This window comes from Schistocerca americana, chromosome 2 (assembly GCF_021461395.2).
Source record: "Schistocerca americana isolate TAMUIC-IGC-003095 chromosome 2, iqSchAmer2.1, whole genome shotgun sequence".
In the NCBI taxonomy this organism is placed as follows: domain Eukaryota; kingdom Metazoa; phylum Arthropoda; class Insecta; order Orthoptera; family Acrididae; genus Schistocerca; species Schistocerca americana.
Window position 1 is genome coordinate 98,107,551 of NC_060120.1, and position 14,762 is coordinate 98,122,312.

The following is a 14,762-nucleotide window of genomic DNA, read 5'->3' on the forward strand; positions in this document are numbered from 1 at the left end:
TTTAGTTTCTTAAATAATGGTTTACAAGTGTCTCTTTGTTTTTTGAACATAATTGTTCTGACTATCTTCTTTTGCAGTTTGAATATCTTAATTGATTCAGAATTTTGGTCCCAGAAGATGATTCCGTAGTTAAGTACAGAGTGAAAGAGTGCATGGTACATTGTGGTTAGGGTACTTGTGTTAGTGACATTCCTTATTGATCTAATCATGAAGCATACTTTACTAAGTTTTGTGCTGGTAACGTCAATGTGCCTTTTCCATCTGAGCGTATCAGTAATAGTGACCCCCAAAAATTTTATTTCATTTTCAAGTTTAACATTATTTTTTTCCAGTGATATAGTTGATAGTAATGGATTTCTGTTTTGGGCAGTGTGGAAGGTTATTCCAATTGTCTTTTTTGCATTAAGAAGCAGCCTGTTACTTTGAAGCCATCGACTTATTTGATCTGTGGTCCTATCTATATTAGATTGGAGAATTTGTTCAGACACAGATATGAGTACAGAGGTGTCATCATCAAACAAAAGGGTTTTTGTGTGTGGTAGGCTGTGAGGAAGGTCATTTATGTAAAGTAAGGGGCCCAGGACGGAGCCTTGGGGAACGCCTTGCTTTATGGTATGTGTGGAGGAATGTACAGTGCTAGCTGTACCTGAGAGCTTAGTTTCATTTAATTCGACATACTGCTGTCGATCTTCCAGATAGATTTTAAACCAGTCATAGGCATTTCCTCTTATTCCATAGGAATGCATCTTTTGCAAAAGTATACTATGATTAACAATGTCGAAGGCCTTTGTTAGATCTAGGAAGATACTTATGGCTGGGAGTTTTTTTGTCCACAAGCTCCAGTGCATGATCTAGAAATTCTTGTATTGCATCAGTTGTAGCTTTCTTACTTTGAAAGCTGAACTGAGCAGGTGACAGGATATTTTCTTTGTCTAAAAAGGACATGATTCTGGTGGCCATTATATATTCAAATACTTTACTAAAAGTTGAAAGCAGTGCAATGGGTCGATTATTACTGGGATCCTCTTTCCTTCCTTTTTTGTGGACAGGTATAATTTTTGCAATTTTGAGCATACCAGGAAATGCACCATTCAGGAATGAGAACTTTATTATGTGGGCTAGGGGTTTACTGATAAAGTTATTGCAATTATGAAGGAGGAAACATGGAATTTGATCTTGTCCAGCAGATGACTTTTCTTTCAATTTTGCTATGAAGTGTTTTTTCTATTTCAATTTCAGATGTAGGCCTTAAAAATAGAGTCTCAGAGCACAAGTTTGGTTCTAGTTGTAAGATAGATACTGCCTACAGAAAAATTAGAGAGACCTTTGGAGAAAGGAGAACCACTTGCATGAATATCAAGAGCTTTGATGGAAACCCAGTTCTAAGCAAAGAAGGGAAAGCAGAAAGGTGGAAGGAGTATATAGAGGGTCTATACAAGAGCCAGTACTGACAAAACTCTACCATCTGGTGAGCAAGATGTATGAGACAGTCGAAATACCCTCAGACTTCAAGAAAAATATAATAATTCAAATCCCAAAGAAAGCAGGTGTTGACAGATGTGAAAATTACCGAACTATCAGTTTAATAAGTCACAGCTGCAAAATACTAATGCGAATTCTTTACAGACGAATGGAAAAACTGATAGAAGCCGACCTGGGGGAAGATAATTTTGGATTCCGTAGAAATGTTGGAACACGTGAGGCAATACTGGCCCTACAACTTATCTTAGAAGAAAGATTAAGGAAAGGCAAACCTACGTTTCTAACATTTGTAGACTTAGAGAAAGCTTTTGACAATGTTGATTGAAACACTCTCTTTCAAATTCTGAAGGTGGCAGGGGTAAAATACAGGGAGCGAAAGGCTATTTACAATTTGTACAGAAACCAGATGGCAGTTATAAGAGTTGAGGGGCATGAAAGGGAAGCAGTGGTTGGGAAGGGAGTGAGACAGGGTTGTAGCCTCTCCCCGATGTTATTCAATCCGTATATTGAGCAAGCAGTGAAGGAAAGGTATTAAAATCCATGGAGAAGAAATAAAAATTTTAGGTTCGCCGATGACATTGTAATTCTGTCAGAGACAGCAAAGGACTTGGAAGAGCAGTTGAACGGAATGGATAGTGTCTTGAAGGGAGGATATAAGATGAACATCAACAAAAGCAAAATGAGGATAATGGAATGAGGTTGAATTAAGTCGGGTGATGTTGAGGGTATTAGATTAGGAAATGAGACACTTAAAGTAGTAAAGGAGTTTTGCTATTTGGGGAGCAAAATAACTGATGATGGTCGAAGTAGAGAGGATATAAAATGTAGACTGGCAATGGGAAGGAAGCGTTTCTGAAGAACAAAAATTTGTTAACATCGAGTATAGATTTAAGTGTCAGGAAGTCATTTCTGAAAGTATTTGTATGGAGTGTAGCCATGTATGGAAGTGAAACATGGACGATAAATAGTTTGGACAAGAAGAGAATAGAAGCTTTCAAAATGTGGTGCTACAGAAGAATACTGAAGATTAGATGGGTAGATCACATAACTAATGAGGAGGTACTGAATAGAATTGGGGAGAAGAGGAGCTTGTGGCACAACTTGACTAGAAGAAGGGATTGGTTGGTAGGACATGTTCTGAGACATCAAGGGATCACCAATTTAGTATTGGAGGGCAGTGTGGAGGGTAAAAATCGTAGAGGGAGACCAAGAGATGAATACACCAAGCAGATTCAGAAGGATGTAGGTTGCAGTACGTACTGGGAGATGAAGAAGCTTGCGCAGGATAGGTAGCATGGAGAGCTGCATCAAACCAGTCTCAGGACTGAAGACCACAACAACAGATAACTCAAAAAAATAAAAAATAATAAAAAACCTGTCACCAGTAGGAAACAAAGTTCCACAGATGCTGACCCGTTTGACTGATGACTGTCACCTGTAAAATCACAGAATGGGTTCCAAATTTGAATGACTTGTCAATGGGAAGCACAAATAGCGGCAGTAAAATTAATGAGAAATCACTTAAAGAAATAAAGCCAAGGAAAGGAATGTCAAATGTATTGGCCAAAAACGTGAATCATTGCTTAGAAAGCATTTCTGAAGATGTGTAATCTTATTTTAAAAAACGATGAGTGAGCAGGCTGCAATATTGATTATAACTGATAGATACTGATTATAAGAAAAAGCCTTCATGAGTCCCACATTGTTAGATAGTGTTCGTAATGCTGATTGTATAACAAATTTGGCTAAGGATGATTGGAATAATTCTTAAAACACAAAATATAAATTTCACTTCTAGAAAGCAAGCAGAGAGACTTTTTACAAAATAATATCAGTTTCTAAAAACTCATTGATTTGTGTGTGAGGAGGGGGTGAAGATGAAATCCGCTTCTAGTTACTTCATAAAATAAATACAGCTCACTTGATCCATACAATATGTCGGCAAATGTAAATTGTGTTAAATGCATTGTGTATTCAGAAATTAGCAGCCTCATCATCTACGGGGGTGAACCTGAATCCCACTAACAAAATTCTGTAGGTTGTTCAGGGATATTTTCTAAGTATTTTTATAGAAAGTACTCAAGAGCACTGAATGTGGAGTAACTGTGTTTTGTTTGAAAATAACTGCACAACACTGAAAATGTCTATATGCTGTGTTTCATGTTAGGAAACAAATGTATTCCACTCACTTGCTGTACAAGTTAACAACAATAATGGCCTCTGGACCCCACCCTCAAGTTCGCACTTAGTATTCCTCAGATTTATTGAGATCCTTGAAAGAGACAGAACTGTTGCCTCCTTGTGTGTAAGATATGACACAGGCGGAACACCTTCAGACTTCAAGAGGAATGTAATAATTCCACTCTCAGAGAAGACACATGTTGACAGCTGTGAATATTACTGAACTTAAAGTTTAATAAATCATTGTTGCAAAATTACAGAAGAATGGAAAAATTGGTGGAAGCCAGTCTCAGGGAAGATCAGTCTGGGTTACGTAGAAATGTAGGATCACTGACCATACAACTTGTCTTAGAAGATAGATTGAAGAAAAGTAAACCTATGTTTATAACATTTGTAGAGTTAGAGAAAGCTTTTGACAGTGTTGAGTAAATACATTCTTTGAAATTCTGAAGTTAGCAGGGATAAAATATAGGTAGCAAAAGGTTGTTTAAAACTTGTATGGAAGTTGGAACTGTCGGTAAACATGAAAGGGCAGAGTAGGTAAAGAGAGCGAGACAGGGTTGTGGCGTATGCCTGAGGTTATTCAGTTTATACACTGAGCAAGCAGTAGTGGAAGTCAAGGAGAAACATGGAAAAGGAATTAAAGTTCAGGGGTAAGAAATGTGGACTTTGAGGTTTGCCGATGACATTGCAATTCTGTCAGTGTCAACAAAGGACTTTGAAGAGCAGTTGAACAGCTCACACAGCTCATTGTTAAATAATCTGGACCCTTTAAAAATTATCCAGGCTTAGAAGTGTCTTCAAAAAATGTTATAAGATGAACTTAATTTCAAGTTTGTGTGTTCAGCCCCAAAGTGCTTCTTTGTCTAAATTATTTTTGATTATATGCTTCCTTAAGAACTGAAATTTTTCTACACTGCTAATGCCTTTTTTATTTTGTATGGACTGACAGAATGATGATACCGTTGGCATTATTATTATTATTATTATTTTATGCAGAATCACTTTGTATGATGTTTGTGTGATAACTGCAGTCTACATACAATGATATTAATGTTAGGGCGATGCAGCTCCTAAAGCCGTAGCTGTTTGCAGTGAAGTTACCTGTGTTTATTGTTTATGTCTGTGAGGAACTGTTATTTTTCTCTCTTTTGCAGTGTCCTTGCTGACTCTTGTTATCATAATAATTCTTATATATGCTGAAGTGTCATATTTTCTGAGCAGTCGCTTTGTATTCAAGTTTGTACCTGATACAGATATAGATGCCAAGTTGAAAATCAACATAGATCTCACTGTAGCAATGCCTTGTGGTGGTAAGTGATCTTTTCCTAGTGTAAATGTTATGAAAATAATCGCTAAATTTAAATAATGAATGTGTTACTGAGTTAAGCTGATAATAATGAAGCATGTTTTTTGTTCTTGTTTACAGCCATAGGTGCTGATATTCTTGACTCTACTAACCAAAATGTACTACAGTTTGGTTTGCTTGAACAAGAAGAAACGTGGTTTGAACTTGACCTTGAGCAGAGGATGCAGTTTGATAGTATGCGACAGGTCAACTCCTACCTAAGAGAAGAATTTCATGCATTACAAGATCTGTTGTGGAGATCAGGCCAAAACACATTATTTGCAGAGATGCCTCAACGGTAAATTAATTCAAAATAATTCAAAATTTTAACATACGCACTGATGAATGATTTTTACAAGTTATTTAGGAATAAAAAAGACAACTCGCCGCAAAGCAAAAGCACTGTGTTGATGATAGGCACACATTGTGCTCAGTTGACTGCCAGCTCTTACTGGCTCTTGGTGAGTATGCTGGGATGAGGTGGGGGTGTGAGGTTGGGTGGTGTCAGGAATGGGGAGAGGTGGGAGGCAGGGAAGGGGTTCGGGGCAAGCATCTAGCAGCTCAGGCACGAGTGGGGAGCTGTCTGTGGGCTTGCTAGAGGTGCAGGTAGAGAAGGCAGGTGACAGATGGCTGGGCACGCAGTTTCGTAGACAATGGCGTGAGATAGTAGCACACAACTAGCTGATGTGGGGACACAAATTGGGCAGGGGTTACTGGGGCATACACAAACATCTATTTATTTAAAACTTCCTGGCAGATTAAAACTGTGTGCCCGACCGAGACTCGAACTCGGGACCTTTGCCTTTCGCGGGAAAGTGCTCTACCAATTGAGCTACCGAAGCACGACTCACGCCTGGTACTCACAGCTTCACTTCTGCCAGTACCTCGTCTCCCACCTTCCAAACTTTACAGAAGCTCTCCTGCAAACCTTGCAGAACTAGCACTCCTGAAAGAATGGATATTGTGGAGACATGGCTTAGCCACAGCCTGGGGGATGTTTCCAGAATGAGATTTTCACTCTGCAGCGGAGTGTGCGCTGATATGAAACTTCCTGGCAGATTAAAACTGTGTGCCCGACCGAGACTCGAACTCGGGACCTTTGCCTTTCGCGGGCAAGTGCTCTACCAATTGAGCTACCGAAGCACGACTCACGCCCGGTACTCACAGCTTCACTTCTGCCAGTACCTCGTCTCCCACCTTCCAAAATTTACAGAAGCTCTCCTTTCTTTCAGGAGTGCTAGTTCTGCAAGGTTCGCAGGGGAGCTTCTGTAAAGTTTGGAAGGTGGGAGACGAGGTACTGGCAGAAGTGAAGCTGTGAGTACCGGGCGTGAGTCGTGCTTCGGTAGCTCAATTGGTAGAGCACTTGCCCGCGAAAGGCAAAGGTCCCGAGTTCGAGTCTCGGTCGGGCACACAGTTTTAATCTGCCAGGAAGTTTCATATCAGCGCACACTCCGCTGCAGAGTGAAAATCTCATTCTGGAAACATCCCCCAGGCTGTGGCTAAGCCATGTCTCCACAATATCCTTTCTTTCAGGAGTGCTAGTTCTGCAAGGTTTGCAGGAGAGCTTCTGTAAAGTTTGGAAGGTGGGAGACGAGGTACTGGCAGAAGTGAAGCTGTGAGTACCGGGCGTGAGTCGTGCTTCGGTAGCTCAATTGGTAGAGCACTTGCCCGCGAAAGGCAAAGGTCCCGAGTTCGAGTCTCGGTCGGGCACACAGTTTTAATCTGCCAGGAAGTTTCATATCAGCGCACACTCCGCTGCAGAGTGAAAATCTCATTCTGGATCTATTTATTTATTTATTTTTTATTTATTTGCATTTTCTTTGTGTGGAGCCATCGTAATGATGGCTTTTGCAAACATCAGACTTAATACTATGGTTATATTTACACTTATAAAATACACTATACTCTGTAGCTGTTGCTTCATATGTCTATTTTTTACGTTTATCACATTACAACTGCTATGCTAATGCCTCATGTTACAATCACTATCTTAAAATTCGTTTAAAGAATACAAACATTTTTGTATTAGAAAAGATTTTAATTTTGTTTTAAAAACATTTCCCGTGCACGTTCTTAGAGCGTTTGGTAGCTTGTTATACCAAATCAAACCACTGATATATGGACTTCTATCAGTCATTTTTAACATTGTTCTGTTACGGAAATAGTTACACTTTGTTCTAGTGTTGTGATCATGTACATCACTGCCCTTGATAGCTTCTGTTGGTTGACTTATAAAAAATACAACTATTTTGAAGATGTGCAGAGAATATATTGTCAGATATTTGTGCTACACAAACATTTTACGACATGAATCTCTATGTCCCATCCCATGTATATGTCTTATTCTCTTTTCTGTAGTAGTAGTATTCTCTTTAAATGTACGTCAGCTGCACTGCCCCATAGTTCAATTCCATAATTGAGAAAAGGGTAAAGTGTTCCATAATATACTAATTTCAGTGCTTGGCTAGGAACTATCTTTTGCGACCTGACTGAGTAGATATATGGCACTACTGACTTTTCCGTATACGAAATTAATGTGGTATGTCCACCGCAAATTTTCATCAACATACACACCCAGGAATTTACAGTTACCATTTTCTGTTGCAGAGATATTACGCACACTATTCATATTGTTGTGGTGAGAACTGCCTGTTTTAAATGTCAGTAGTTGAGATTTGGTGACATTCACGTTGAGTCTCTGATCACTGAAGTATTTTGTTACTTCTGTTGCGCCACTAGTAGCAAGAGATTTTAGCTCGTTACATTCACTCCCATAGAATAAGATTGATGTGTCATCTGCATAGCTTACAATATGGGAGTTAATGGGTTGTGCAATGTCGTTAATATATATAAGGAAGAGAAAGGGTCCAAGGATTGAGCCATGTGGTGCACCTTGTAATATAGGTTCACTGGTGGACTGGAAGTTCATGATTTTATTATCTAGTTTGTATGACAATTTAGTGCTTTGCTTACGATTCAGCAGGTATGTGGTTAGAAGATTCATGGTTCGATCGACAGTACCTTAAGATTTTAGCTTTTTAAGAAGTACCCTATGGTTTACTGTATCAAATGCCCTTGTCAGGTCCAAAAATATACTAGCAGTCTGCATCATCTGTCCAACACACAGTAAACTTCATGGATGAACTGCGTAACTGCTGTGGTTGTACTTAGCTCTTTTCTGAAGCCATGTTGCGAATCTACAAGCAGTTTATGTTTTGTCAAAAAGGTACTTACCTGAGAAAGGATAATGCTTTCGAATATCTTACTAAAAGTGGGAATTAATTATATTGGTCTATAGCTGGAGACATCTTCCGTACTTCCCTTTTTATACACTGGTTTCACTACACTCATTTTTAGAACCATTGGATACATGTTTTCTCTAAAGCTGCAGTTAATCGGGTAAGAGGTTTAGAGATTTCTTCTAAGCACGCTTTAGTAATGGCTCTGGATATGCCATCCCATCCAGATGAAAATTTTTTCTTTAGCATGTATATTGATTGCCCTGTGAACCTCCTGCTCATTCACTTCCACAAATTCAAATTTGGTACATTGGGTGAGATAGCATCGGGTCTCTACCTGTGAATCTATAATATGGATTGATTGTTTGCCAGATGTAGTAGTTATTAAAAATATTACATATAGTATCTGGGTTTTTTATAATGCTACTATCATGTCTTATGCTGAGTGGTTCCGTGTTCATCTTGTTGGGACCTTTCCGGTATTTGTCAATCAGCTTCCAAGATGCTTTGTTTACGTTGTCAGACTGTTCTATTGTTTTGCTGTTAATCTGTTTCCATAGGTTAACAATTTCAGTTTTAAAAGTTTGCTTGGCCCTATTGTATTTTTCCTCGAAAATCTGCATAGTAGTAGCTTTATAAAGCTGGTTTAGATCATGTACTTGCTGCCTGAGCTTGATCAGATTTGGTGGGAGTTTTAGTCTAGGATTACTTCCATTTTGACAGTGTTTAACTACCTTCTGGATTTCTCTGACTGGACAACTATATTCATAATGATGTAGTACCGTTGAGTAGAATTCATTCCATTTCTCATCCTGCCCTTTTTCCTGGTACACAGAATCCCATTTCTCATTTGCTAGTTTGTCTTTAAGAGCATTAATATTTGAGGTATTCAGCATTCGTTTTTGTAGCACAGGTTTTGTTATTTTAGGCATAACTGAATTTATGTATTCTGTCACCTGACAGAAGTGGTCAGAATAAAGAAAATTTAAGTTACGGTAATTTACCTTATCTATATCATCTTTGCTGATTATAGCATAATCTATTCTAGTGAAACATGTGTCCGTTCAGAGTTGTATTTACAAGATTGTATGAGGTCAGTACGTCACTGAGTTTGAAGTTTACTATACTATTTGAGTTTGCATCTATATTAAAATCACCTAATATAGTAAGGTCATTAGAACCGCCCTTACCAACAACACTACTAAGTTTATCCATAAACAGCATTACATCAGCATTTGGTGGCCTATATACTCCAATCACTTAATGCTTTGGTAACTTAAGATCATTACTGTAGATTACACTACCTGTCATTTCAATTGATCCTTCTTTGGTATGGTGTTCAAGAAAGGAATTTTTTTTAGCTTCTATATCTTAATTAACATAAACTGCCACACCATCACCTTTATGGTTTTGCCTACAATAACTATTTGCTAGTATGTAACCTTCTAATCTATAATATATTATTTCACTGCATTTTAGCCCATGTTCTGTTATTACTAGTACATGTGGCAAGTGTTCCTCTATCAATATTTGTAGTATGTCAAGTTTGTTTCTGAGATATTGCACATTTAAGTGCATTAACTTTAAGGGTGTTATCACTTCTTGTTTATTTACCATCTTGCACAAATCATAATTGTTTGAGTTACACTTTTTATGACCTTTTGCATACACTGGTTTTTTAGAACTGTCCTGCAATGACTGATCACTTATTTCATAGCCTGGCTTTTCTTTGTGTGAACAGGACTCAGTCATGTCCTAAATACATTCCTGAAAACTATTATTATGGTCCTTTATTTTAAAAAAGTCTCGTGGTTGTAGCCCAGAGCAATTGGAGCTTTCTCCACACTGTCTTTCTCGCACAGTTTGCTTATGTGGGGAAACTAGCTTGGCCTTCCCTTTCCTGTTTAAGTGGAATCCATGTTTTGTGTGTTTATCACAATTCATCTTACTTAAGTTTATCAAATGTACATGGCTAAATTTATCACACAGTTTCTTTAGCTCAGAATTGTAGTGTCGAATCTCTTTGTTTACACACGACCACAGTGGTAAACCATGTCGCACTGGCACGTTTGCGATGACAATGTTCGTTTGAAATAGTTTTGGTAATATGTTACAGAAACATTGCAGGGCTGTCTTGCTTTCGTTTTTGTATATGTCGTTGCCACCGCCATTAATCACAACGTGATGGTCTTTGTTCAGTTGACTTGTTTCAGTTGTAATATTCTCCACCACTGCATTTAACATTGCACCAGGCTTGATTTTTGCGAAAATGTTTGGATAGTTCTCTTCCATGACTTTCGGCATACAGAAGGAGCCCTTTGGTGCATTTTAAGGTTGGCAAGTTCTTTTTTGGTTCTGTTGCAGGAGTTTTGTGATTACTTTCTGGTTGGATTATGTCTGTTGTGTTACCACAATCCGCTACTAGTGCTGAGAATTTGTTTGATAATGGTATCACTGGGGCTGTACTTACATGTAGTTCTTGCTTGTTTGTATTTTTTGGCACACGCCACATTTTCTGCGCGGAATGACCATCAACAATGGCGTTGTCTTGAGTTAGGCAATAATTCCGATCCACTGCTTTATATTTTGTTTACAGTTCTTGATATTTCCTCAGAAGTTCTTGATATTTTGTATTGATTGACACTAAATCATCTGTTAACACGCTTATTATTTTTTCTTTTGTCTTTAGCGTGTTCATTATTTCGTTTTCCTTAGCACTTATAAAGCACTGTCGGCATGTCCAGTCATGTTCGTCTTTTATATATTTCAAATTGACTTTGACGTGGTATCAGTACTTGCAGTCGACACACAGGATACCTCTTTTGACCTTCTTCATGCAAATTTTACAAACCTCACTATCACTTTTTAAAGAAAGTGAGACATCACTACATGAAAAATGTTCACTCGACACCATCTTGTCCATGGCCTCACCGTGATTGAACATTGCCTCTCCCAACGCCCTACAGATTCCAAACCCACCAATTATTTCCTTGTACACCCAACCAACTAAATTCCAACCCATAACTACTTTACCTTTGAAGGGAATGCATACAGACAAATTTGTGGCACTGGCACCCTTCTATGCCAACCTCTTCATGGGCCACCTAGAGGTAACATTCTTAGCTTCTCAAAACTCCCAAACCACTGGTGGTCTGGTTCAGGTTTATTGATGACATCTTTATAATCTGGACCCGAAGCCAGAACACCTTATCCTCATTCCTCCACAAACTGATCACCTTCTCTCCCATCAATTTCACCTAGTACTCCTCCACCCATCGAGCTGCCTTCCTAGATGTTGAGCTGCTCCTCTCAGATGGCTCCATCCACACCTCAGTCCACGTCAAACCCACCAATCACCAACAGTACCTGCACTACGACAGCTGCTATCCGTTCCACACCGAAAAATCTCTCCCATACAGCCTGACGAACTGTGGTAGACGCATGTGCAGTGATGAGAACTCCCTTGATGCTGAAGGCCTCACAAAGGCCTTCACAGGCAGGCAATACCCTCTAGACCTAATTCACAAACTGATATCACATGCCATATCCTCATACTTGATTCTTGCATCCCTCCCAAGAACCAACCACAAAGAAGCACCCCATCTCATCCCTGCACACTCACTGTGGGCCAGTAAAGAGCTGGCAGTCAACTGAGCACATTGTAGGGAGCCAGGTTTAATATATATATATATATATATATATATATATGAGGTGACTTACCGAACAAAAGCGCTGGCAGGTCGATAGACACACAAACAAACACAAACACACACACAAAATTCAAGCTTTCGCAACAAACTGTTGCCTCATCAGGAAAGAGGGAAGGAGAGGGGAAGACGAAAGGAAGTGGGTTTTAAGGGAGAGGGTAAGGAGTCATTCCAATCCCGGGAGCGGAAAGACTTACCTTAGGGGGAAAAAAGGACAGCTATACACTCGCACACACGCACATATCCATCCACACATACAGACACAAGCAGACATATTTAAAGACAAAGAGTTTGGGCAGAGATGTCAGTCGAGGCAGAAGTGTAGAGGCAAAGAAGTTGTTGAAAGACAGGTGAGGTATGAGTGGCGGCAACTTGAAATTAGCGGAGATTGAGGCCTGGCGGATGACGAGAAGAGAGGATATACTGAAGGGCAAGTTCCCATCTCCGGAGTTGGGATAGGTTGGTGTTGGTGGGAAGTATCCAGATAACCCGGACGGTGTAACACTGTGCCAAGATGTGCTGGCTGTGCACCAAGGCATGTTTAGCCACAGGGTGATCCTCATTACCAACAAACACTGTCTGCCTGTGTCCATTCATGCGAATGGACAGTTTGTTGCTGGTCATTCCCACATAGAATGCATCACAGTGTAGGCAGGTCAGTTGGTAAATCACGTGGGTGCTTTCACACGTGGCTCTGCCTCTGATCGTGGACACCTTCCGGGTTACAGGACTGGAGTAGGTGGTGGTGGGAGGGTGCATGGGACAGGTTTTGCATCGGGGGCGGTTACAAGGATAGGAGCCAGAGGGTAGGGAAGGTGGTTTGGGGATTTCATAGGGATGAACTAACAGGTTACGAAGGTTAGGTGGACGGCGGAAAGACACTCTTGGCGGAGTGGGGAGGATTTCATGAAGGATGGATCTCATTTCAGGGCAGGATTTGAGGAAGTCGTATCCCTGTTGGAGAGCCACATTCAGAGTCTGGTCCAGTCCCGGAAAGTATCCTGTCACAAGTGGGGCACTTTTGTGGTTCTTCTGTGGGGGATTCTGGGTTTGAGGGGACGAGGAAGTGGCTCTGGTTATTTGCTTCTGTACCAGGTCGGGAGGGTAGTTGCGGGATGCGAAAGCTGTTTTCAGGTTGTTGGTGTAATGATTCAGGGATTCCGGACTGGAGCAGATTCGTTTGCCACGAAGACCTAGGCTGTAGGGAAGGGACCGTTTGATGTGGAATGGGTGGCAGCTGTCATAATGGAAGTACTGTTGCTTGTTGGTGGGTTTGATGTGGAATTTTTCCCACGTGGAATGTTTCCTTCCATTATATATATATATATATATATATATATATATATATATATATGTGTGTGTGTGTGTGTGTGTGTGTGTAGCCATTCTCATCATCATCTGTTTGTGTGCCTATGGGCAACACAGCATTTCTGTCTTACAGTGAGTCATCTCCTTTATTCATAAATAATTTTTATTTTCAACCATAACTTTCTCTAGCTGATTGATTTGTGTGTGTGTGTGTGTGTGTGTGTGTGTGTGTGTGTGTGTGTGTGTGAGAGAGAGAGAGAGAGAGAGAGAGAGAGAGAGAGAGAGAGAGTGAGTGTGATTGTGTGTATGTATTTCATTGCACTATGCATAAGAGAAAAAAGAAGGTGACTCTAAGCGGAAAGTTATTAAAACCTTTAAGATGAAAATGGTGTATACAGGGTCCAGAAGATTTTGTGGCACACTCAAGGGTTGCAGATGGTGTTTTGATTGGTGTTCTCTGAATCAGAGGAGGAACATTTATTTTGAACAGGGTAAGAGTGAGAAATATTAAATGTTATCTAAGGTTGGCTACTTAGGGGATCACAAAACAGTAGCAGTGGACAATGGGATATCCTCCTGATAGACTAAATTTTCCTGGCACCCCATCTGAAACTGAGATAAGAATGTGGAAATGGTTAAAACTGCTATAGCTTGCAAAACAGTGTTGTCCCACAGTTTACTTTTTGAAACCCTCTTGTTCTGTAGACATATGAGGGCATGGATTAGGGAAGGAATATTTGATAAGTCATTGCATTACAGGTGAGTTGCACATTTCTTTCTGCCTGTGGTGTTTGCCATTTGTTTGCTGAAATGGAAAAAAGATCATGTTGTTGATGAAGACTTACTTGTTGCATTTAAACAATTAAGGTTTTGATACCTCTGGCAGATACAAAAGGCAAGAATGATTTGCATGAACATTGTACACTTGTCTCTCCCAGAGTGTTTGACCATCTTATACACGGCGAGCAATAGTAACCATGTGGCAGGTGTGCAGTTAACTGTGAGTCACTTGTGCATATAAAAGCACCATCTCAGGCACAAACAGTTATTCCAGTTGATGAAGAGCTCTCAAATCCCCAGCCAGGTGGCAGTGTTGAGATACCGCAACATGTCAATGAGTGTCATACATGTCATTCATCAGCAAAATCTTTGCTACTGCTGCTGTGTATTGTCAAGCATGTATGACACGTGGTGGTGGTGATCACTAACCTGGTTGCTGACTGTTTTTCATGAGTAGCACCTTATACTCATAGTCTCTTACTGAAAATTATTTGATTTTTAACTAAGTTGAGCAATAACAGATGCAACACCAATGGTTTAAGGGTCACTTATTTGCACGTTTATTCTGATTAGATCACATTTGAGCGATGGCCAGTCTTCCCTACATTTTCTCATATAATTAGCAGTTTGTTGGTCAGAAATAGTACCATATATACTCATAGATGTTTGTGAGCTAGTGTCTAGAATGTAATCATCTTCTGAAACAAAAGGTAGCAA

At 39.8% G+C, this 14,762-nt stretch overlaps 1 protein-coding gene across 2 annotated transcripts in view; it reads left to right on the forward strand.

The window, feature by feature from the left end:
• LOC124589636 (endoplasmic reticulum-Golgi intermediate compartment protein 2) overlaps positions 1-14,762 on the forward strand; it is an 87,673-nt gene that overhangs the window by 22,541 nt on the left and 50,370 nt on the right. For both annotated transcript variants that reach the window (XM_047131570.1, XM_047131571.1), the window contains exons 3-4: positions 4,821-4,976; positions 5,093-5,309. In XM_047131570.1, the coding sequence (XP_046987526.1) occupies positions 4,821-4,976; positions 5,093-5,309 (373 nt within the window). The remainder of the gene's footprint in view (positions 1-4,820; positions 4,977-5,092; positions 5,310-14,762) is intronic.